At 40.1% G+C, this 25,699-nt stretch overlaps 1 protein-coding gene across 3 annotated transcripts in view; it reads left to right on the forward strand.

Moving 5' to 3' along the window:
* Positions 1–25,699, forward strand: part of PLPPR1 (phospholipid phosphatase related 1) — a 159,768-nt gene that overhangs the window by 77,415 nt on the left and 56,654 nt on the right. For all 3 annotated transcript variants that reach the window (XM_025164326.2, XM_007424596.3, XM_025164328.2), the window contains one exon: positions 15,317–15,423. In XM_025164326.2, coding sequence (XP_025020094.1) covers positions 15,361–15,423 — 63 coding nt within the window. In that variant the 5' untranslated portion in view covers positions 15,317–15,360. The remainder of the gene's footprint in view (positions 1–15,316; positions 15,424–25,699) is intronic.

Below are 25,699 nucleotides of genomic sequence, written 5' to 3' on the forward strand. Positions count from 1 at the left end.
TCAGGTATGTGAATAAATAGCTGTTTCCAGAGGAGATCACTGCTGTTTGTTAATTGTTTTATTGATTAGCAGTCTTGTTCCCTCTCTATTTGCAAGTCAGCAAGGCTACCGTGGCTTCAGGCTTCATCCACTTTCTCAACGCTCGTCTTTCATGTGGCCTGCCATAATTGCTCTCTCTTTTGTGAATGGAACATTATGTTTCTTCTCCTGCTCCTGCCAGTGCCCCTGGGAACTCCATTTAGTTCTCTCGTCCAGTATGCAATCTTGATCAAACCTTATTTTACATTCCGATCAGTTCAGTCTCTCCACAATGAGTGAATGGACGCCAAATTTACACTGATGGGTTGGTCCAAACATTTACTGCTTTTAAGAATTAAATAATTAATTCACATTAATTAATTTTTAAAAAGAATGATTAAATAATTAAAATTAAGAGAGAATTTTAAAAGAATGGTTAAATAATTAATTTAAAAGATAGATAGATAGATAGATAGATAGATAGATAGATAGATAGATAGATAGATAGATAGATATTAAAGCAATTTATATGGCCATCCAACTCACTCAGGGTGACTCCAGGTGGCTCACAGAAATAAAGCCCCAAATGCAAAACCCACTACACCCCAATTCCCCTGGTGACAACAACACATTCAAACAATTCACGTGATAGGCTCTGTATCAACCTGGGATCCCCAGGATTGCTGACAAAACCATGTCTTCAGGGCCTTTCAGAAGAGTATCAAGGTAGGGGCTAGTCTTACCTCCAAAGGGATGATGGATAGATAGACAGACAGACCGACCGACCGACCGACCCCCGGTATTCTTAAAATATTTATCTGTCTCTCTGTGGCATTGTTTTTCACTATGTTTGTGTTTCTGCTCCATCTGCTGTCTAAGTAACATGGAGGATTGTGAGCACACACGATACTGATAGAACCTACAACTTGCCTCCTATCAGTGTTGAAAAGGGAGGGACTAATCTTTCTGTCATCTCCCAAAATCTAGTACCCAGAGGAGCAAAGCAAGGGCAAATAAATGGTCATCCTTAAAGGTTGGCCAAATAAGTGGAAAAGTAAGAGCTTACTTTTTAAAGTGATTCTGAACATTTGTATTCTTAAGTTGGAGAAGGACATTTTCCGCATTAGTTCAGCCAACTTCTCTATAGGGGATTTATTAGACAATTTAAAGGCTGTTATTCTTCTCTCAGCCCTGCTTTCTCTACCATAAAAGACACATAGGGAATTCTGATCACTGACCATAGTAATAGAAACTAAAAACTACTACATGCAGGGAAAATACTTTTTAAAAAATAGTGGTAAAACCCTTGAAAGGTATCCAGCTAAAACATGGCATGATTAGTGTCTCCAAAAGGGTCTTCCAGCTCCACTATTTTTATTCCAACCTGCCAGAAAATCCAGCAGCTTCAAGCATTTTGGTATTTCCCCATTACTGCTTATGGGTGAACCTTTTTTAAAAATTAACTCTCAAGTTAAATCTGCCCTCAGATCTTGAATTCCAGATGTGAGTCAAATCATGCCTGTTCAGATCACCAGTTCAGACTGGATTGTGGCTGGTTCACGCAGACCTAGAAAGGATTACTAATACTTAACTACTTTCCTGAGTAATGAGAGGTGTAGGAGAATCTTGGTGGTTTAGCTTCTTCTAGATGTGAGAGAGCATTAACAACTTGAAGTCTTTTTTTTAATTGGTAGTTGTTTTATGTACCAATTGACAACACTTAGTGGAGGCAAATATTGCTTCAGTGGATGGAATATCTGCTAAACCTGTGTCAGATCCCAGGTGAAGGTGCTACATCTGATCAAAGCTTCAGTTAATTCACAACTGCCCCCTCTTTTTTAACCTGATTTTTTTTTTTTTTTAATTCATGCTACAAACTGGTTCCAAACTGCAGACAGGCTGCTATCTGATTGCGTGGTTTCATTTGTTTGTTTGCTTTTTTACTTTACTTTGTTCCCTCTTACTTATTTTTCATATCCTAGTGCAGCTTTTTATCATTTATTATATATTCTCCTAACTTGGATGGCTTTGAAGAAATGAAGAATGTCCCTAAAGCATGCTTGTTAAAAAATGCATAATTTGGCTTCAGTGTGCACAATGTTGCTTAGCAAGGCACTTCTAAGACAGCAACCAGGATTGTATTCACAAATGTTCCTGATTGTTCTCAATCCCTTATGGTACAGCTATATTCTGTGCATAAGGCTGCTGCTGGAAAGTCTCCCCAGTGAAAAGTCTCCCTGCTTCCCCCATCTCCTAACATGTAGAATCACTTACGCTGGGTGATATTATCACCCCGTTGTGGATTTCTGCACTTAAAAGCACGTTTCATTGTGGAGGTGAGTGGGAGGGGATGTCACAAATTTGGATAAGTGCTCTTTCATATTTACGGGGAAATCCTAAAATCAGGGGGGCACAGACTTTTTTCAGTTGAAGCCTCTATTTCTCATGGAATGTTCTCTTCCAGGCTCAATCCCAATGTTGAGAAAGCAGAATCTGCGAAGGAGCAGCTGTGTTTTCTCACCTCCCCCCTTTTTTTTCCTGACACACCTTTTATTCTCCCTTTTTCTGATACCTTCTATCTCTTTACGTCCACACTCTCCCAAAAGGGGGAAAAAAATATGATATTCAGATATGAACATTTGTAAAAGACTTTTGAAAGTAGGCCAAGGACTACAGGTTGCTCATCCTAGCAACAGGATGTAGATTTTTGTGGAAAGGTTTTTTAAAACAAATCTCCATAAAAATGTGCATACATATCTGGCATTTCTTTCAATATACACATTATTTTTTGCAAGCAGATTTCCCTATGATAATGCATGTCTGTGTAGTTTTCAAGAGTACACATTTTTATGGGTGTTTTCCCATTAAGATTTTCAATATTTGTATGCTTTTTTTTTTTTTTTTAAAGAATGCATTGCAAAATTCAGAACACTAACATATAACTGTATTGGTTTAGGGAAATATGAAGTTTGCATTGAAATGTGAATTTCTTCCCCATCCCTAATAAATGTAATTAAAGTAGATTTTAGATACAACAGTAGCCTTTTTGAACCTGGTGCCCACCAGAGGTACTGGGGTTATAGTTTCTCAAGTTTCTCATAGCTGTTGGCTGTGGATTATGGTAGTTGTGGTCGGAACAAATCTGGAAAAAACATATTGGGAAAGCTTTATTATAGTATGTTGCCAAGTAAGACATGGACGTATGTATATGCCCATATTCTTGTTCCGTGGAAGTCTGCATTCTGCAATTTTTAACAAGATGGAAGAAAAATTAATTAAATAATAATAATTTAGATCATTAATTTGTAGTTTTTGTTATGAACTTTCCTTTTCACTTCCTAAATTTGTGTACAAACCAGAATGCATCTGTATACTGAAATCTACACTTTTCAGATTCTGGAGATGCAGAATGTACTCCAAAACGGTACAAAATGTTAATATTAGGGAAAAGCATGATCAAAGCATAAAGTTTTAGGGAAAATTACTTGATAAAATGTAAGCACTAAAGAAAGAATATGTAAAAATGTGTACACTTAGGAGAAGTGTTCATAAAAAGACATGTGAATTTTGTTGCAGATTTTTTAAAATGTACATATTATTTCAAGGACCTGAAATGAGCTTCTCAATCAGGAAAAGGGGTCTGAAACAGAACAAATTCACCCATTCCTATTCTTCAGTCAAATGTGACAATTGAATTACATAAATCTATTTCATATGAGATAATTTGTGTACTTTTATACATCTGATGGCACCCTGCATACATTTTGCTGAACCTTTTGAAGTTCTAACAGGAGGTAAGTATGAATAAGTGTTTGGAGTAAACATTTCACTCACAGAGCAATTATGTTTCCTCTTTTATATTCTTCAGAATAATACTGAAAAAGAATTTAGGAACATAGAATGCTGCCTTATGACAGACCAAACCATCGACTTCTTATTGCTTATACCAGCTTTTCCTAATTTTGGCACCTTCCAGCTATATTTCAAGAGATATCCATACTGCTGAGAAGTCTGGCAATGGAAATCCTCACATTTGCATAGATGTCTACTACAAACTGCAGTGGTAAAAAAATGAAATGCGCTGTGATGTCATGATGCAAACTCCAGCCTCTTGTACTTGCATCCCAATTTTAAACACCTGTATGTAAGATTCCAGGTTTCATTATGGAGTCACTGTGCATCTACCCACCTCCAGCACATACACTTAGAAGTAGTCCTTGTTTAATGACCACAATTGAGACCAACAACTCAGTCATTAAGCAGAACAGTCCCTAAGTGAAGCCGTGACTGTGCTTTCCTTTGCTTTGCAGACCTGCAAGGTTGTAAATGTGAGGATTGGTCCTAAAGTTACTTTTTCATCACTGTGGTAATTGCAAACAGTTGTTAAATGAGGCAGTCGCTAAATGAGGACTACCTGTAGTGGCAGGGCTTTCCAGAGTTTGAGGCATTTATCTTCACCCACCCTACCTGACCATTTCAGGGCACTTTCCCAATCCTGAAAAATAAGGCTAAAAGCATTTTATGCAGCAAAAGTATGAGTAACTATATTCTCTGTCACAAATTACTGAAATACCAGCCTCCTGTGCAAGTCTTCTTGTGATCTTTTCCCAAAGCTCTACTTTTCCAACCACTTTCCTTGGTGGAAATGCACTGTTTAATAACAAAGAGGGTGTTGTCACAGCTCCAGTTAAGATGGGCAACTAGTGATTCTATCTTTTCAGTACTTGATTACTGCTCTTCTCCCCCCGATCCCCAGCATTAAAATTTGTGTAAGCCTGGTGGCTGCCTTTGATGCTAGTGGATCCTTCATATTGGAAATGCAATTTTCATGGATAACTAAATGCTTTATGGTGAAAATCATTCTCTTCATGACTCTGGATTGTTTTAGATGAGAGGGAGGAATTTATTTATTTATTTATTTATTTGTTTATTTATTTGTTTATTTATTTATTTAACAAATTTGTACAGCTGCCCGTCTCACTAAATGTGACTCTGGTCAGCCTACAATACATAAAAATAAACATAAAACACTAAGTAAAAACAGAAAAACAAAGACAAAAACTCAAGGGAGAGACAACCATCACTTAACATCAAACAACCATCTTGCCAGCTCACCATGGGATCCCCAAGGTTGATGGAAAAACCACATCTTGAGGGCTTTCTGGAAGGCAAGGAGGGAAGGGACCAATGTCACCTCAGGGGGAATGATGTTCCATAGGGCGGGAGCCACAGAAGAAGAGGCACACCACCTGGGTCCTGCTAGATGTAACACCTTAGCAGACTGGACCCGCAGCATACCCCTCCTGCTTGACCTAATGGGACTGATAGATAGAAGCAGGAAGAGGCAGTCCCTCAAATAACTTGGTCCCATGCCATGTAGGGCTTTAAAGGTCAAAAACAGCACCTTGAATTATACCCAGAAGCAAACTGGCAACCAGTGCAGCTTGAGGAACAGAGATGTAATGTTTGCCATCCTAGGGGGTGCACATAACTCTCCACACAGCTGCATTCTGCACCAGCTGAAGCTTCTGGATACTCTTCAAGAGCATCCCCATGTAGAGCACATTACAATAATTCATTTAGAGGTGACCAGGGCATGAGCAACTGAGTAGAGCCTCACAGTCCAGGAAAGGGCACAACTAGCACACAACATGAAGTTGTGCAAAGGCTTTTGTAGCCACAGTAGCCACCTGCTCCTCAAGCAGGAGTCACAAGTCTAGAAGGACTCCCAGATTGCATACTGGATCTGTCTGAGGCAGTGCCACCTCATCCAGCACCAAAGATGGTAAAATCCCAGCTCCAGAAGGCCCCAAACCCACAGTCCTGCCAGGGTTCAGCTGAAGCCTGTTTTTCTCATCCAGACACCTACAGCCTCCAGGCATCAGGACAGAATGTCAGCAGCATCACTTAACTCACCTGGGTTGGAGATATATAACTGGGTACCATCAGCATACTGATGATACCTCACCCCATGGCAATGGATGATCTCACCCTACGGCTTCATGTAGATGTTAAATAGGAGTGGAAAGAGTACTGAACCCTGTGGAACCCCACAAAGTAAGGGCCAAGGGTGGGATCTATCGCTCCCAAGCAAAACCAACTGGTACTGGCCCTGCAGAAAGGAAGCGAACCAGTACAATACTGTGCCACCCACTCCCAACCCGCGGAGCCGATCCAGAAGGATACCATAGTCAGTGGTATCAAAAGCCACTGAGAGGTCAAGAAGAGCAAGGACAGATGCACAAACCATGTCCTGCTCCCACCAGAAATCATCCCTATTCCTGAAGTTGGGCTCTAGGGATTAGTTGGGATTGTTGCTACTATGCCAGCCTCCTTGCTGCATAGCAACCTCCCTGTCCCAGTCTGGCAAGCCTCCTCATCCATTAGAATAGCTCCAAAAAATCCCCCATTGCCTAAATAAGTCTGTGGGAGGAGCATACGTGTCCACCTCTGCTCCTCCACAGTATACAGCCCAAGAAAGAGTATGAGATGTGCACTCCAGCTGATCCAGCCTGAGAGCCAGTCTGGATTCACCAATTGAAAAATGGGTCAAAAACAGGTCAAAGAGGGACAAGTGAGTGTGGAAATTCACACACTAGTCACATAGTCCACTCTCTCACTCTCAAACCTTCTGCTACGTACAAAACACCCTCAGAAAACATGCCAATCTCTCTAATACAAACAGAGCTCGCAACACACATCTGCCACTCTCGCCACCATCTTGAATAATAGTAATCTAATTTTTTAAAGTTGTATGCTGCCCTTCAAAACCAGGGTTTCCCAGCATATTAAAATCACACAATACTCTAAAGTGATTAAGACATAGAATAAAACACAGTAACTAATACACAATAGTTAAACATACAGAATAAAGTATAGTTTTGTGTTTTATAAAGACCAGAAAAGAATAAAAGCAGCCATTGAAAGAAAAAAAAATCTAAATAGTAATGTGTTAAAATCTATCTACTAATTACTATAAATGCCTGTGAGAATAAAAATGTATTTTCCTGACTCAAATAAAGTTGGCTTCAGGCACACCATACTGGAAAAGGTATTGCAGAGAACCGACTATCACTCAGAAGACTAAATCCTGGCTAACTATTGGCTGCCTCTTAGCATGGAAGAGCATCCTGAGGAAGGCCTTCAAAGATGACCTCAAAGTATGGAAGTGTAGAACCTCTAACATGACTTTCCCTAACTTGGTGGTCTTCAAAAGTACTGGATTCAGTTCCCAAAATGCTCTGGCAGCATCACCAGGCTGCTTAGGGATGTGAGGCCCCAGATCCAGAGTGCCCGACAGGGGAACAGCTGTTTTAGAGTATATTATCTTCTGAAATTCTGCAAATGACTGTGCATTCTTTGTGCTGTAGAAATATAAAAAACCTGCCCATACAAGTGGAAATGCTTGTTGATATTACAGCCGATTGAGTGGAAAACAATTAACCTGTAGCTTATCATCTGTTGGTACCTTTTGCGCAGTGGCGGTAGAGGTCAGGTTGTCTATGCTCTTTTCCCCCTTAGGCCCTTCCCTTTGAATTACTAGACCGAAAAAACAATTTAGCTGGTGCTCCATGCCACTGACCTGTTACAAGAAAGATTATTCTTGGCATCCTGGAGAATCACCTTTTCCCCAAGGCAGCCCCTTCTGTTCCAGAGAAAACATTGCCGAATATTTGGTTTGGATAATGAATCTGCAAGTATCTCTTTGATGATGGTTTTTTCCTGAGTGTGCGGAGAGGTTTTTGTGTTCTATGGTTCAGTCTTATCAGTTTAGCTTTAAAGCCAGAGACCTGTTGCTAAGAGTTTGGCCTGGGAATTATGCATCAGTGAGGCCCATCTCATAGCAATGGAAGGAAATAAAGTGCCTTCGTTTCCATGGCTTGAAAGCAAAGGGAGAAAGATTGGGGAGCTGCTTGCTTTCCCTATCTTGTGGTTTAGAGGAGAGGCAAGGATAGCAGAGGGCAAAGCAGAGGAGATGCCCAGGGTCTCTTCTATAAAGTAACAGGAACCACAAACTCAGTCTAAAATGTACTGGGTCTGACACAAGGGAGAACACCTTTTCCGTATATGTCTTTTTTGTTCTTCTTCTTCTTCTTCTTTACAGTCAGGCTCACCATCCGCTAACCAGGGAGGAAAACTCTTTGTTTTACTTTCTCCTCTCAGGCTTTTCCAAACCGAAAGAAGGCATGCTGTGTTGGGGTGAAAAAGCAGCTTTCGTATATGGAATGAAGTAACTCTGGATGCGCAAGAGCCAGAGTCTTGATTCCATGGAACAATGAATTACAGTTTTGTTAAAACTTATTACTCATCAAGGACTTTTCATCTGGGAAAACTAGTAGAGCAAATTTATCATAATAAAAAGTGATTTGGATCAACAGTTTGTTGAATTATATAAAACCGAATTCTGCTGCAATTTGCAGCGGAGCATATTGAAAGAACATCAGGAGCCCAGTTTTATAGTTGAAATAAATTAACGTGCTCCTGTTTGGAATATTCAGGTGTCAGAAAAACTTCTTTCTGGCAACCTTTTATGGACTTTTTGCTGACACCAGGATTGAAAAGTTGATGTTTTATGGATTTACTTATAGCTAAGGGATGGGATATGGGATGAAGAGATATCTGTTTGCAACCTTATAGGGGGTGAAGAGTTACTAAATTTGTCTATACTTGTAATGAATGTTGGAAGTCACTTCTTGATATATTTTTTTTCTTTATCATATTCTTTTCTCTTTCTCTTTCTTTTTCTTTTTTCTTGCACTTTTTATTCTTTCTTACTATTTTTTATTTGTTTTTACTATTAGTATTTATTTTTATTAGTTTTTACTACTGTAATCAAAATCCTTAATAAAAACTATATACAAAAAAAAAGAAGATGCAGCAAAATGTAGTAAACTGTTGGGGGATGGCTTTCATAAGGAGATGGTAGTGCTGGCCTTTTGTGGGCTGGGAAGTTAAGCAGGGTCAGGTCTTGTTGGATGGGGCTCAAGTTGAATTTGAAGTAATGAAGTTAATGTAAAGAGTTTTGTAAGGAGTTCAGTTTCAATTTCCCAGCAAGGAGATTTGGCATATTAAGAACATCTACTACCTTGTATATATTGTACTTATATATTGCTTTAACTAAGGAATTACTAACTTACTTGTGATGCTCCAGTGGCACAATTGTTGTCTATGTCTTGTAGTGGCTAAGGTGTTTGGATCAGAGAATCCAAGTCATCCAATGCCATGGAAGTTCATTAGATGACTTTGGACCTGTAAATCTGTCTCTCAGGCCAGAGTACTTGCAGGGTTGCTGTTGTGGGGGGAAATTGGAGGAGAAAGTGCTCTGTACAGTGCCTTATGCTCCTGGAGGAAATATAGGATAGAAATCTAACAGATAAATAAATTAGGAATTGGTGTGTGGCCTCTGGTTGCCCAGCATGCCAAAACCCTGCTCATTCCTTTCTAGCAGGTCTTGCAACTAACTTTCCAGCTTCAATTCAAACTCTTCCAAAGGAAAATCAACTAGGAAATAGAATAGCAGGCTGAACTTTGTGTGACACAATAACCTTTGTTTAATCTGATGCATAAATGGAAAAGGAAAGTCTTTCAGCTGTGAGATTTGTTCCAGACACAAACTTAAAAGTATTACACTAGGGTCAGAATAACTTATCCAAAGCTAAAAGTGCTGAAGGGTTCAGTCAGTAATGTTTACCAGCTCTGCCTTGCTAATTGTAGTACTGCCTTGGCCTTTTTTTTTTACCTATTTAAGTCTTCCTGACCTTGCTTGGTATCAGAAATGATCAGAGTCAGTCCTGGTTAGTATTAGGAAGACAAAGATAGGTCAGATATATTACCAAAGTGATGAGAAAAATATAGTTTAAGTCCAAAACTAGCAGAAAGTATCTGTAAACAGGTCAGACAGACATCTCCCTAATTCACATGGGTATAAGAAGGGGAAAAGGCACAGCGCAATCAGCCATTCTCAATAAAAGTAGTCTTTGCCTTCCTGTGGAGTTGATTCTTGGTTTGGTCTACCTAGTGGGGCTGACAACATCCATAATTTTGTAGTCTGCATTACTGACATGGAAGTACATATATGTAGAAATCTCTCCTCTTGCTGTTCAATGGTGAAGCAATGGAAAAGAGCTTTGCTGTAGGGATTTGGCTTCCTTACTATGGGCCTAGATCTTAAGGGCTGGGCTATTATGAAGCTGAGCACCATTTTTAAAAAATCTGAACTCCAGAGGATATGTGTTAGATACATGAAGAAAACATCTTTGCTTATTGTGTTTGATTAAGTTGGTTTATGATACCTCTAGTTTGGGGCACAGGTCAACACAGGATGCACACATTTTGCATGCAGAAGATCCTACATGCAATCTGGTGGCTGGAAAAGACTGGTTTGAAGTAGGAAAGACCATTGTAAAGAAGGGTTCAGGGACTTTTTTTTTTTTTTTAACTTTTATGGGGTTCATTCTCGCAGGAAAATTGTTGGGGTTTCCCTAACATGTTTCTGGAATTTATAGCAACCAGAATTGTCACTCTAGTTTAACAGCTCAGCCTTGATCCTTTGAACAGTGGGCTAACCTGGAGAAATTTTAATATGTGTAACTGAAAGAACTGGTGGAGAAATTATTTGAATTTAGCAGGCTATAAATGCTGTAATACATATATACATACATTCTTTCCCCTGTATTTTTATTTTCAGATCCACCCTGCTATTTGTGGTGTTTTTAACTGTTTTTAACTGTTCCCCTTATAAATTAATCATTTATTGATACACAGTGCTGTCACTCCAGGATTACAAATTGCTTTTGATGCCAGAATATCCCTTTGGCTAATCCAATTTTCATTTTGCTTTTGTTTGAAGGAAACTTGTGGGCATTGCTAATTTGTATTAACAGTGAGTATGAATATTATAATATGTATATAATAATATATTGTAATACACACACACACACATCAAATCACACACACACAAAATATCATTAACAGTGATATTCTCACTGTAGGTATGGAGAGACGCCAAGGGCAGTTTATTTCATACAAGAGCAAGTGCTTGTATTAGGAAATACCTTAAAATAATTAGGGTTACATAATTATATGTAAGACTAATTGGAGGTAGGTCCCATTGGTAACCAAAGCACTTTAATAATAAAGAGGCCATGGCTTGATATTTGTGCTGGGGTTCTAGAAATGTAAAGGCTGTAAAGGAGCAGGACTTTTCCAGTAATGGCATCTTCCGTATGAAATGGGATTCTTTGTTTAGGGAAAATTCACAGATCCTTTCCTGGTTCCGTTCTTAACTTTTGTTCTGTTGAGACCAACTAAATAACATGCTTGCTGCTGTTAGCTCTTTTGTTAATTGTGCTATCGTTGTTTTAATCATTCTTAATGTTAATTGGCTTGTCTTGCTGATGGTACAATAAACAACCCATTTATTGTAATTTTTTATGAACTACCTTAAGGGCCTTTTTAAAAAGGCTGAATTGATGGATTTTCTCCTCATTTGTCATACCTCTTTCCTGACTGCTGATTTTATTATTATAAACCCTTTGTTTTACTTTCTAAATATGCTGTTAGCCATTCAGGGAAATAAAGGACATACATTTACTTGTTGTTGATCAATAAACGGCTAGGCAATTCAGTGACACCGGTTCTTATCGTTACTCTTGATCGAATTACATTCCCCCAAAAGAGATGCTCCATGCCTTAGAGGTTTTCCTGGACTCACAGCGCCTGCTTAAACCACAGATGGTTGATGTGGCCAGAGGAGCCTTTACCCATTTCCAAGGGCTGTGCCACTCTCAGCCCTATCTGGGCAAAGACATCTTGATCACCACGTAGCTGGACTACTGTAACACACTTTTTGGAAAAGATTTGGAAGGCTATCTTTGGAGATGACTCAGAAGCTGCAACTGTTGCAGAATGTGGTAGCCAGCCTGCTTATAGTCAAAACTGATTCTGCAGGATAACACTGATTTCAAGTCGCTGCACTGACTACCATTAGGCTTTCCTGTCCAGTTCAAAGAGCTGGTTATTGTGTTTAAAGCCAAAACACAATGTAGCCCTGGGATATATCAGGAACTATATTGCCAAAATTTAATCTGCCCACCTGCTTTTAAAAGCTAGAGAGGACCTGTTCTCTAGCTTTTTCCCATGAGAATACATGGAATCTGGCTTGCGCAGCAATCCTTTTTAGCAGTTGCCAGCACACTATGAAGTATGGTGGCCCCATGCATCTTTTTGGTTCACAAGACTGTGAAGGGCTACCAATATGCCTTTTGGCCCTGATTTATAGTGGGTGAGTCTTGAATTCAGGAATAATTATCATTGTTATTATGCTACTGATTTTCATTTTAGTTTTTTTTTTTTTTTAACTGTAGGTCTCCCAGAGTATTGGTTGATTGGGGGCAATTCATAAAAACTGTAAAATATGATTACTACTAAAGAATAATAATGAACATGTATTTGTATTGTGTATTAACCACCAGGAGTCATTTTTGGAATACAGTTGTATGTAAGACCAATAAATAAATCGTTTTTAAAAATAAATTTATTAAATAGATATATTATTTGAAAAGTTCCACAATGATCCTTAGCATGGGGGCTCCGCTCTTAAAATCTAGAAGAGTTTTAGGTATTGGATCTGGAAAAGTGACTGTCAGACCCATTAGCCTACCTTTTCCAACTTAGGGGCTTTCATGATATGTGATTTCAAGCCATGATGCTCATTGCTAAGAATTCTGGGAATTGGACTACACATTAGGAAGGTAGCCAGGTTAGGAAGGTAGCATTAGCCCTTGGCTCGTCTTTTCACACTACACCCCCTCAAATTGAAGGCATTTTCTCCCATCTAGGCTAAAATTAAAAGCTTTCTGAGTACAAGACTGTATATGTCTAATCAGCTGCTTATTTGAAGTAAGTGGTGAAACATTAATGAGCATTCCTTTACTGAGCACTGCCTTTACATTTTCAAGGGGGACAGGAAACAATGCCTGCCTTCTCTGTGCCCTGTGAAAGACAGTGTTGGGGACCACCCCTTGATATCATCCTGTCCATCAGGAGTGTTGAAAGCATTTGGATCCGTCCCTGCATTACATTAACTTTCCCAAAATGAATACCCTTGATGGGCACTGGATTGATGAAACTTGTCATCTCCCGCCATCTGAATGACAGGAGTTATTGCCAAATCCATTTGGAGCAAATCTGCTATACCGCCCTGTTGTGGTGTGGCCCTAAGAGTAATTGTTCAAGAATAGATCCCAGTGAGTTTAGGATTGTAATAGGATGTAATTCTATAGGCAGTTATCTGGAATAAGCTTCATTAAATAAGTGGGATTTAGCCCTAAGAAAAGAACCCACAACAAATGCAAAATGTGTGATTTACATAAGCTAAGGAATAGGAAAGTATTTCTTTTATATACATAATTTGTCATGATCTTTAAAGGAACTTGTTGCAGTAATTAAATTTATACAGTAAAGATTTCACCCAATAAAGGATTATGACTTAGCTATTAATTTATACACTGTGATAGAAAGAATATATAATAAATCAGTAATTGTCTCTTAAAAATCAGTCCTGTAAAATCCTGTAACTTAGAATGTGATGCATGTGTGTGAATCTCTCCCCCCCCCCTTTAAAGAACAAGAAAAATTTAAGGATAGAATTAGATAAAGATAAATCATTATTCTATTAGTAAAATCAGAACCCTATCTGGAAATATTTCTTCCAATTTGGCATTGTCTAGAGGTATCTGTTAAGGAATTCTGGGACTTGCAGTCCCAACACATCCCAGGGGTAGCTGAGACTGGTCTTGGGGAAGAAGCATTGTTTTTTTCAGGATCAGATATGCATGTTTATGTTCTTCCTTCTTTCTTGTCCTCTTTGCTGGTTGCTGTTTTGTGAGTGCAGGGGAAAAGAGGGTGGAAAAACTGGAGCCACACATTTACTATTATGTGCTTTTGGATGGAGGTGATATGAATGAAGTGTTGGTTTTTGCCACAGCCACCAGACCGCATTTCCCTGATGCTTCATTCTACCCATGGCAGAAAGAAATTTGCTGGATGTTAACCTTCCACCTTTCTCAGCTTATTAGAATTTTTCCTTCCTTCCTTCCTTCCTTCCTTCCTTCCTTCCTTCCTTCCTTCCTTCCTTCCTTCCTTCCTTCCTTCCTTCCTTCCTTCCTTCCTTCCTTCCTTCCTTCCTTCCTTCCTTCCTTCCTTCCTTCCTTCCTTCCTTCCTTCCTTCCTTCCTTCCTTCCTTCCTTCCTTCCATTCCATTCCATTCCATTCCATTCCATTCCATTCCATTCCATTCCATTCCATTCCATTCCATTCCATTCCATTCCATTCCATTCCATTCCATTCCATTCCATTCCATTCCATTCCATTCCATTCCATTCCATTCCATTCCATTCCATTCCATTCCATTCCATTCCATTCCATTCCATTCCATTCCATTCCATTCCATTCCATTCCATTCCATTCCTTCCTTCCTTCCATTCCATTCCTTCCTTCCTTCCTTCCTTCCTTCCTTCCTTCCTTCCTTCCTTCCTTCCTTCCTTCCTTCCTTCCTTCCTTCCTTCCTTCCTTCCTTCCTTCCTTCCTTCCTTCCTTCCTTCCTTCCTTCCTTCCTTCCTTCCTTCCTTCCTTCCTTCCTTCCTTCCTTGTAACCTTTTGTGCTCCTGCTCCCCCTCCCTGAGGAAATGAAATCTTTTCAGACTGAGAAGTTGGCCTTCCTGCCTTTCCTGACTGTCCTAATTTCCAATTCACATTGTAGGAATTCCGCTGGTCTTTCCCCCCCAGGAGGGTATTAAACGTAGCCTCCGCCATTTTCTCTGTACTTCATGAACTTGCTGGAGGTGCACCCAGAGTAAATTAGGCAAGATGGGAGCTTGGCTAATGAATTCATGATGAATTTTCTGTCTACACTGGCTTAGTTAAAGACCCAAAGCACCTCATCACTAAAATCATGCTGTTCGTCTCTTAGTGCAAAGATACCATGATCTTTGTAAGGCCGACTACAGTAAACCAGTGCAGGTGTCTAGATGTGGGACACAAAAGTGGGCCAGCTTTTACATACTGTGCTCAGCCATGGTTTGCTCAGGGAAAAACAAAAACTAGAGCACTGGGAAAACAAATGATTGTATATTTGATGTTAAGACAGTTTAACCAAAATGTAATATAAGATTATCGTTTTTCAAGGAAGTTTACTTTCTCTCTCTCTCTCTCTCTCGCTTTCCCCCTTTTTGATATTAGGTTCCAATGTCTTATCACTTTAGTGAAGTAGTGTTTTTTTTCCCTTTCTTTTTATCAGCCTTGAACAACTTTGGACATTAACCTTGAGGGGTGTGATGAGAAATGGCTTTGGGAAACAATACACAACGAAGTTACTCTATCATCCCGTGTTTCATCTTTGTTGAGGTGAGCTTTTTGACAACTTGTATAGGAAACTAAAACTCAGTAGTCAACAGGTGTACAGATTTATTTATTTATTTACTACTGATATGGGAAACTGAGATAAATTTCATCATGATGGCTTGGTTCTGAAGAGAAAATTTCACCAGGGCTACAATGCTAAACATGTGAACTTGTATGGTGCTTTGGTTTTCAATTATTGTTTTTTCTGGATTTTGAAAATTTCTGCACTTTGTAATATGCTATTATTAAATTTTGTAAGCCACCTAGAGCCATAACAGATTGAGGTGGCCTATAAATTTCACAAAATAGCCTTATGTGAACATTATTAAAAAGGGGAAAAAAAGAAAGAGAAGGAAAGCAACGTGATTGGCTCAAACATTCTCTTTATGTGTGTCTTGTCTTCCTGGCATTGGAACCCATACACTTTTAAAATATTTATTTACTTATGTATTTATTGAGTATATAACTACTCTGATATGAGCCACTCAGTAAGGTAGCGGTTGTCAGAAAATTAGATTCACAATATAAAGTTCTGCAGTATTTGTCTGAAATGACTAAAATTGATAAGATTGCATGACATCCAGAAGATGGCTGATTCTTTTTTCATTTTCTTTTTGGAAGGGGAAATCTGTTGGGGCTGCAGAAATGTCTGCAAGAGGGCATACCTCTGATTTCATGCTTGGTGTTAAAAAATACTGAGAAGCCTTTGTTGCATAAGCAGATTATGGTTCCTTCACTCATGCTTCTTTTGAACAGCCATAGCTGGGATTTCACATTTTCACTCATCCTCATAAAGGTCTATGCAGCATACACATTCTTCCTGGGGGATACAAGCTCAACTTGCAAAACCTTATGAGTGAAGACGAAGTAAGAAGATAGGGGTTACGCTGAGTTCTTTGTCCTCTGATATGATCCCACCTTACCATATCCCCACTTTTGCAGTATTATGAACATCTGTCCCAACCCACACAGTGTTGGTTCAGTCAATAGCTTTGCTCCTTCACTCATTCATCAAGCAAGTCTTTTTTTTCTTTTTAAGTCCTGCAAGTATTTAAAAATGCTTAAATTGACATTTAAAAGTATCCATTCATTTGTCTTCATGTTACATGGCTGTGATAAGTGTAAGCAATTTAAATAAATTATAAAAAACACTCTAGAGGTATATGTGACCTGTTAGGCACTAGTAAATCAGTGGCTTTCTGATATGAAGGTGGTGAAGCCACCTATAAATATTACTGTATATCTATCTTTTTCACTTCAAGCAAGTATATAAGTAGGAATCCAGTTCTTGCTGGCCCAAAGCCTCTCCCAGTTAGATTTAATAATTTCAGCTTCACCCAAGTTTTCTATAATGCTCCAAGTAAACAGCAACTTTGAATATGAAATTAAGGTTGTTTGTTCAAGTCAGAGCAGTTCCCAGTTCTCTTTCTGGCAGAAGAAGGCTCCTGCTACTGTTGTTCCCAGAGGAAGCCTACTCAGCTGCTGGTTGGTTTCATTTCTGGTGAAACAGCTGTTATCTCCTTTTGTCCCTTAAGGTTTCTTTTCCTCCCTTTAACCTTCTGTTGATTCTAGAACTAGTATTACAAAATAAATAACCAGTTATCAAAATCTGTGGTTGGGCTCTTCCTTTCAGACTGCAAGCAGGGATCCTAATGTCTCTGTTTTTGCCACCATATTAAATAAATCTAGCATAGAGGTAGTCTTCGACTTACGACCACAATTGGAACCAGAATTTCTATCACTAAGCAATGCAGTTATAAAGCGAGATGTCACATGACCAGATCACTTAGTGACCACAATCCCAGGAGTCCCAGTTGCCATTGTTAATCGAGAATCATGGGTCGTTAAGCAAGTACCTGCGCAGCCGCAAGCCTACGTAAGGTAAGGGACTGCCTCTAACTCCCCGCACCTGCCTATCTCCCCCCCATCTCTGCCCTTTTGGCCACCCTGGACCCTGCCTTGCAGGGCGGCAAGCAGCCCCGGAACCATGCAGCTTTGAAGCTCTTTGCCATGCCCCAGGAAGCCACAACCACCTCAGGCCAGTCCCAGCTACAGTGGCCTTTACCACCTGGCACTCCAAGACCCCTGCCGCCCTGTGCTCTGCCACCGCAGCTGACCTTTTCCATCTTCTTGCTCCAAAAAAGCCCTTTGCAAAAAGTTCCTGGAGTGCAGTGCAACAAAACGCCCCTTTGCAGAAAGCTCCTGGGTGGGGCTGGGCTTTTGCTTCATGCTGCAAAAAAAAAAAAAAAAAAGCAAAAGTTCATCCCAGCCCCACCCAGGAGCTTTTTGCAAAGGGGCGTTTTGGCATGCTGCTGCTTAGGTGTTGCAGAGACCAGGTGGCAGGGGGCTAAGAGGGCATAGATGGGGGGAGATAGGCGGGTGGGGGGAGTTGAAGCGCCTCTGCAGTTGTAAGTGTGGGTGGGCTGCCAACCACCTGAATTTTGATCACATGACTGCGGGGGTGCTGCAACGGCCATAACTTCAGGCACCGGTCGTAAGTCACTTTTTTCAGCACATTTTTTGTAACTTCGAACAGTCACTTAATGAACGGTCATAAGTCAAGGACTATCTGTATACCAAAGGCATGTTCCGTGATTTTGCACTGTGTAAGGGCATTTAAATACTGCATTTCTCCAACTAGGAGCCTAAAATTGTATGGCTTATAACTTGCATTATATGACAAGCTTGATCATTTGTTTCCGTTCTAAATGGGATTTTGCCTGCTGCTTTCTTCCATGACTTTGTTCCCCCTAAAGAATTCAGAGTAGTCTCACAGTCTCAGGTCAGTGCTGAAAGAGGCACTCAAAGTACAATATAGGCAAAGTCCTAGTCATAGTCAGGTCCAAAGCTCAAGATACACAACATTTTATACTAAGAGTCAATAAGACACTGCCAGATCCAGGCAAATATCATGGCTTTCACATAGTAAGGCAATGTATCTGGACAGACTATCTTGGATATTCGTCATCGTGTATCACTTTCTCTTCCTCCTTCCCTTTTCTGCCTGCTCATTTGCCCCTTCTGAAAAAGCAGTGATAGAGCAGAGAGAAGAACAGTAATTTTTGCATGTTTGTCCTCTTACCCTCTCTAAAGTTGAGTGTGTGTTGTGTCCAGAAGGAGGCACATGAATGGCTAGATACAACCATGGTGAGAGGAGGAGAAGGCCCAATTTCACCCTTTTCTTTTTTCCTTTGGGGAACACTTTCTTCTGCATTTAGAGCAGGAGTGGGCAATCTTTTGGCAACCAAGGACTTCACAACAGTTGAGGGCTGCTAACTGTGGAAGAATGAATATGGTAGGGGGAATTGAGAAATTATTTTTTAATTGCAATATGAACGTTTTAGGATTTACACTATAGTTTTAATTTGTTCCCCATATTGAAATGGCAAGGAATTGTTCCATCAGTTTTTAGACATCATGGCTAGAAGTTCTGAGAGCCACTAAAATGTGATCTGAGGGCTAATCCTAACCCTGACATCAAAGAATGCTGATGTACAAACTTCAAGCAGATCCCATTATGTCCAATGGTGTGGCCTGGGCAATCTGTTCTCTACCCTTTTGAGAAGGATGAGGACTGTGTGAAATGTTCCAATGTGATCTCACAGTTTTGTTCCTCCTTCATGAATAGGAAGCTTTCCATGGTTTTGCATGAAAAAAGAATATAAATTCTGGCAAAAGAAATACAAAGTGACAGTGAGGAAGGCGAAAAGAAAATTTGAGGAGCATGTTGCTAAAACTGTGAAGACAGGTAATAAAAGATTAGGAGGAGGAAGCCAGCCAGGGAGATCATTTGGTTCCTTGGATGAAAAAGGAGTCAAAGTTGTGCTAAGAGGAGAAAGGGAAATTGCAGAAAAGCTGAACAAATCCTTTGCTTCCGTCTTCACAGGAGAAGAATTTGGGGAGATCCCAGAGCCTCAGCTCCTGTTTTCAGGAAGGGAATCAGATGAACTGAGTTCTCTTGGTGACAAGAGAAGAAGTGCTTGGTGTTATTGACAAATTGGGCATCAACAAATCATCAGGCTCTGATGGCATCCACCCAAGGAGTCAGTATGTGCTTCATCAGTTATAGAAAAGCCTTTGATTGTGTCGATCATGTCAAGCTGTGGAATGGGAATCTCAGAACATCTCATTGTCCTCATGAGAAATTTATATACAGGTCAGGAAGCCACAGTCTGGACAGAATGTGGTGAAACAGACTGGCTCTAAGTTGACAAAGGAGTGAGACAGGGCTGCATACTCTCCCCTTATTTATTCAACCTATATGTGAAATATATATTAAGGGAAGCTGGATTGGAAGAAGATGAGCATGGTTTTAAAACTGGAGGAAGAAACATCCTCTGATGTTTCTGTGCTGATGACACTGACCTGATAGCCAAAAATGCAAAGAATCTGCAAGCCCTAGTACTAAAAGTCAAACGGCACAATGAAAAAAATGGGACTAAAATTAAATATAAAGACCAAATTAATGACATCAGGTAGAACAACCAGCCTTAGAATTGACAGTGAGGATATCAAAGTAGTGGATAGCTTCTGTCTTTTAGGATCAATCATCAACAGTAAAGGAACAAGCAGTCACGAAATATGCTGCAGACTAGCACTCAGTAGAGCAGCCATGAAAGCCTTGGAAAAGATATTCAAATGCCATGATCCATCTATACCTACAAAGATCAGAATCGTGCAAAACATGATATTTCCTGTAATACTGTATGGAAGTGACAGTTGGACTTTAAAGATGCAGGATAGGAAGAGTATCGATGCTTTTGAACTTCGGTGTAGGAGAAGACTCCTGAGAATATTGTGGACAGCCAAGAAAACAAGCCGATGGATCATTGAACAAATCAACTCAGAGTTCTCACTTGAGGCACAAATGACCAGGCTCAAATTGTCGTACTTTGGACACATTATGCAAACACTCAGCTCTCTGGAAAAGGCTCTAATGCTGGGAAAGGTAGAAGGAAAAAGAAGAAGAAAATGACCAGCAGCAAGGTGGATGGACTCAGTTACAGAGGTGATGCGTGCACCGTTGGGAGACGTGAAAGAACAGGTTAGGGATAGATTGTCTTGGAGAAAATCTATCTATGCAGTTGCTAGGAGTCAAAACGATTTGATGGCACATAATCAAATCAAATTAAAATATGCAACATGTCTCTGTACTCAGCCTCTGTAGCTGAGAGGTGACTAACATAATTCCAGTGTTTAAGAAGGGCTCATAGGAAATCTAGGAAATTATTAACATCTATTTCCAGCAAGATAATGGAAACTACTGTTAAAGATAAAATTACCAAACATCTGGAGACACAGGCCTTGATCAAGGATACCTATATGGCTTCACTAAGAGAAGATCCTGTTTAACTAATCCTCTAGTTTTTTCAGGATGTTAATAAACATGTGGATATGGGTGAGTCAGTAGACATAATCTATTTAGGTTTTCAAAAAAAACTTTGATAAAGTCCCATATCAAAGACTTCTCAATAAACTTAACAGCTGTGGAATAAAAGGCCAAACCCTCTTGTGGATAAGCAAGTGGCTAAAGAATAGAAAACAAAGAGTTAGAAAAAATGCATATTTCTCACATTAGAGGAATCTAACTAATGAGGTCTCCCAGGGTTCTGTCCTAGGACCAGTGCTTCTTAACATATTTATAAATGATCTGGAATCAGGCATGACTAGTAGAATAATCAAGTTTGTTGATGGCACTAAATTGTTCAGAGTGATAAAAACAACAAGGGATTGTGAAGAGCTCCAAAGGGATCTCTATACATTAGAGGAGTAGGCATCAAAATGACAGATGTCTTTCAACTTGAGCAAGTGTAAAGAGATGCACATTGGTGCCTAAAAACCTAACTACTCATACAAACGGGATCACAGCTAGCAGTGACTGATGAGGAAAGAGATCTTGGGATAATAATAAACAGTTCAATGAAGGTGTTGACAAAGTGTACATCAATGGTGTGACCATATCCAGAATATTGTGTGCATTTTTTAGTGCCACACCTCAAAAAAGATACAGTGAAGCTAGAGGAGGTTCAGAGGAGGGCAGCTAAAACGATCAAGGGTCTGGAGCAGCTTCATGGGGTAGTCATGGGAATCAGTGGCTATTAGTCTTGATGGCAGTGTGACTGAAGGCCATCTGCTGGGAGACTAGTTGGCTTCCTAGTGCAGTTGGTTGGCCACTGTAAAAACAGACCAGTGGACTAGATGGGCCAGGGGTCCAATCTAGTAGGGCACTGTTTATGTTCTTATATACTTACTCTTCTATGAATTGTATGAATCTGCTCAGAAGATGCACCCCAGGAAGTCCAAATGTGCATGGAGATGTGTCAGGGGATAACACATTTGTCTTGATCTTTTATGAACTGGAAGAAATATCTAGTTGTGTTCCTTGTTCAAACTTTACATTAGTCTTCTTCAACATATGAACTCTAGTTGTGTGAGGATAACAAAATCTCAGCAAGTATGATCAGTGGTTCCAACCCATCTGGAAGGTACCAGATGTGGGGAGGAAAATTGCTTTATCTTAAGGGTGTTCAAGTGAAACAATCAGTACAAATAAATGGGGAAACAAAAACAATTATCCTGCTTCTTCATCCACTATTCCTGTAAGGTGTGGAAGGTATCTTTAGGAAGGGACTTCCATGTATATCTTCTGAGTAATTTTCCTTCAATACTGCCAGTTCAGAAGAAACTCATTTATAGTAAGGAGATGAAATGCACAATCCAACACAAATAATTACTGATTTACCTGTTTCACTGACTTTAGATGTGCTAGGAATAAAATGTGAATCTTTAGGCCCTGATATTTTTGGAATGAGTCATGCCCCTTCATACAGATAGCAGATGAGATAACAATCCTATGACTGGATTCTCCCACTTCAGGCTGCTAATAGGGGACTCATATGATTGAATGTTCTTATATTCTCCATCCCCACCTCCCCAAGAATAGCATCACATAGAAAGCTAGTCAGCTTAGCTTGCTATGTGAATGCAACCACTAGATTTTTAACTGGTAGGTTAAGAATGTTATCTCAACACAGCCATAAACAGGCTTTCTGCAAACACAGATCTTTTGTTTAGAAAGTAGTATTTAACCATGTCATCTTCAGTCTGCTGTTGTGCTTTAGTCTCTAAGACAATCGAAACAATGCAGGTAGCCCTCAGGTTACAGTGGCAATTGGGACCAGAATTTCCATCGTTTAAATGATACGGTTGCATTGCTTAGCGATGGCAATCCCAGCAGTCCTGGTTGCTTTCGCAATCCCAGGACCATGCGGGTTGTTAAGTGAGGACCTCATGTGATCGAGACGTGGGAAGAAGCAGGAGTCCCAGGCAGATGAGAGCTACGGGCTGGCAAGCAGGTACTACAGAGCAGGCACCACAGGTGGGCGCTATGGAGCATGGGTGGGTGCCGCAGATGGGCACTATGGAGTACAGGTGGGCAAACAAAAAATCAGCAGGAGCAACTGGTGACCTCTTGCCAGCTTCCCCATTGATTTTGTTTGTGGGAAGCCAGCAGGGAAGGTTGCAAATGGCAATTGCATGACTTCAGGAGCTTGCAACCATCGTAATTGCGAGCTGGTTGCCAAGCACTGGAATTGTGATCACATGACTGCAGGGACACTATGACAGCCACAACTTTGAGGACCGGTTGTAAGTCCCCCTCGTTCAGCACCATCATAACTTTGAACAGTTGCTGATCAAGTGGTCAAAACCCGAGGACTACCTGTACTTTCTCACCCCCTGGCTTTTTAAAGGAAGTCCAGGAAGCAAGTCAATGTAGAATTTTTTTTTTTTTAAAAAAAACAGTACAAATCTTCAGAAGAAATATATTTTCATTTATAACCAGATACAACCATCTGTGAGTGCTTTTTTTTTTTTTAAATGTGTGAATGAAATCTCTAATGTGTGAATGATAAAACTGCCTGAAAGTGCAGGTGAGAGCTATAACTTGACCTTTATGTAGTCAAGGCTGATGTGGACATAAAAATAAATCAATATTCTTAGGAACCATGCCCAGATTGCTTGCTGTCCTGTCTGTCTATCTATCTCTATTGCATGATGCCTGCCCTGATGAATGCCAGCATTCAGGGATGATTTAGAAAGCAGAATGAATGTGCATGTTGTAAAAACTAGAACAGGGATGTCAACTAGTATTTTTTAACATAAAAAAAAATACAGAGAAAATCACACAGATCTGTTTTTTATTCATTCGTTCATTTCATAGATTTATCATTCATCTCAATTATGTGAGTCTGGGCAGCTTACAACATTAAAATAATAACAATTTATAAAAACACAAAACCATAGCAGCTGAGACATACAGACAACACATGACAATCACATAACCAGGAGATGGGCTCCCTCGTGCATCCAAGGCCCCAGGCTCAAGCACAGAACCGGGTTTTGGGGGCCTTGTGAAAGGCCAACAGGGGCGCCACTAATCAGATCTCTGGAGGGATAATATTTCAGAGGGTGGGTGCCACAACAGTTTTATATACATTTATGAAAATTGTATCCAGTGACTACCATAATGCTCATTGATTCTGGTTGTTCTGTCCCCTGATTTTGTGCTGTGTTGCCAGGGCTTTCTACAAAGCCCTGTTTCTCATTGAGTAAACCGACTGAACTCTCTGCCCCAACCAACCACAGCCTTTTGGAGATGCATCTGAAACCTTTGAGTTTTGGTGAAGCCTTTCGACTTTGGCTGCATTTGCATGATGCATTAAGCTAGTTCAGTGCTTCCCAAACCTGGGTAAATTACCCAAAATTGGGTAAAAGTGCTTTTTCTTTGGGTAATGACACACAACCACATTTACAACAGGGACATTTAAATTGACTTAAAGATTGCCACGTGTACTAAAATATATGCAAAAATCTCCCAAAGCATTCATTTTAAGACGAAAATGGATGAAATTACCAACTGTAATTTGTTGAAATGACATAAAGATCATTCAGTGATACTGTTTTTATAGTACAGGTAGTCCTCATGTTCCATTTGTTCAGCGACCATTTGAAGGTGCTGAAAGAAGGGACTTATGACCTGTCCTCAAAGTTCCAGCCGTTGCAGCACCCCTGTGGTCACGTTAACAAAATTCAGGCGCTTACAACCGGTTGCAGCATCCTGCGGTCATGTGATCACCATTTCAAATGTTCCCTGCCAGCTTCCCACAAGCAAAGTCAATGGGGAAGCTGGCAGGGGAGGTCGCAAGTTGCTCGGCGCAAGTCTCCCCCCCCAGCCTTTCTTCACTAACTCACATGCACAGCAGCCTCCTTTCTCCCTTTGCTTGCTCGCTCATAAGCACTGCACCCTCCTTTGCTTGCTCACATGGTGCCTTCCTCCCCCCCCATGCATTTTGGGTAATGAAGGAAAAAGTTTGGGAAGTACTGAGCTAGCTGTTTCAGGATGCTGGTTTATCCTGGACAAGCTATATTTGTTTAGCATATCAATCAAAGCAGAACTCCTAGTTTGTTAGTACTGGGTAAAACAAGAAACTAGCTTCCCTAGTTTGGTCTACATGCTAAATGTGTAAATCTTCTTTTCTTTTTAGTGATTGCACTAGAAGACAGAAGCAAAGTAGACTCAAGTGTGTTATTTATTTATTGGAGACAGACACTCTCTCAGATAGCCCAGCTCTATGCCATGAAGGGAGTTATAGGTGATAGCCAACACCTTGAATTTCATCCAGAATCCAACTGGTAACCCATCCAGTTTACATATGTTGTGGCATGCCCCTAACTGCCCATGCCGCTGCATTCTGCACTATCTGCAGCTTCCAAGTGTTCTTTAAGGGCAGCCCCATTTGGTGGTTGTAATCCATCGGGGGAATGCAGCCTCCCTTACTAGTTACTAATTGTATAAATGACCACATTAATTATCAATTTCACAGCTGCAGATGGAGAGCCAATGTTTCCTTTTTTATGAGGTTTGGGATGTTAATTTATGAGATACTATTAAAAGTAACAGGGACTTGATTTAAGAAAATATGTCACACTGGAAGGTTGCCCACCAAATGGTAAGAAAGTCTTGAAGAGGAAATTGTTTTTGAGTACCATCTGCAGTTTCCCTTCTCTGTATTTTATTACTTTTTCCATATTTGTGGGCATTTTGCTTCCTTTGCCATCTTGTTTATGGTCAATTTAGCATCTGCAGAGAGGAAGAGAGGAAAAAAGCGATTAGTTGGCCTGATGAAGAACTTTTGGCCCACAGATTGATCCAACCCATGAATCTTCTGCCGTCTGGCCTGTGGTGTCTCAAGTGAAACTGTTAAATAATACTTTAAGT

Source organism: Python bivittatus, unplaced genomic scaffold (genome assembly GCF_059951505.1).
Source record: "Python bivittatus isolate LINGU-HERP-01145 unplaced genomic scaffold, Pbiv_v1 ctg000850_np1212, whole genome shotgun sequence".
Lineage (NCBI taxonomy): Eukaryota > Metazoa > Chordata > Lepidosauria > Squamata > Pythonidae > Python > Python bivittatus.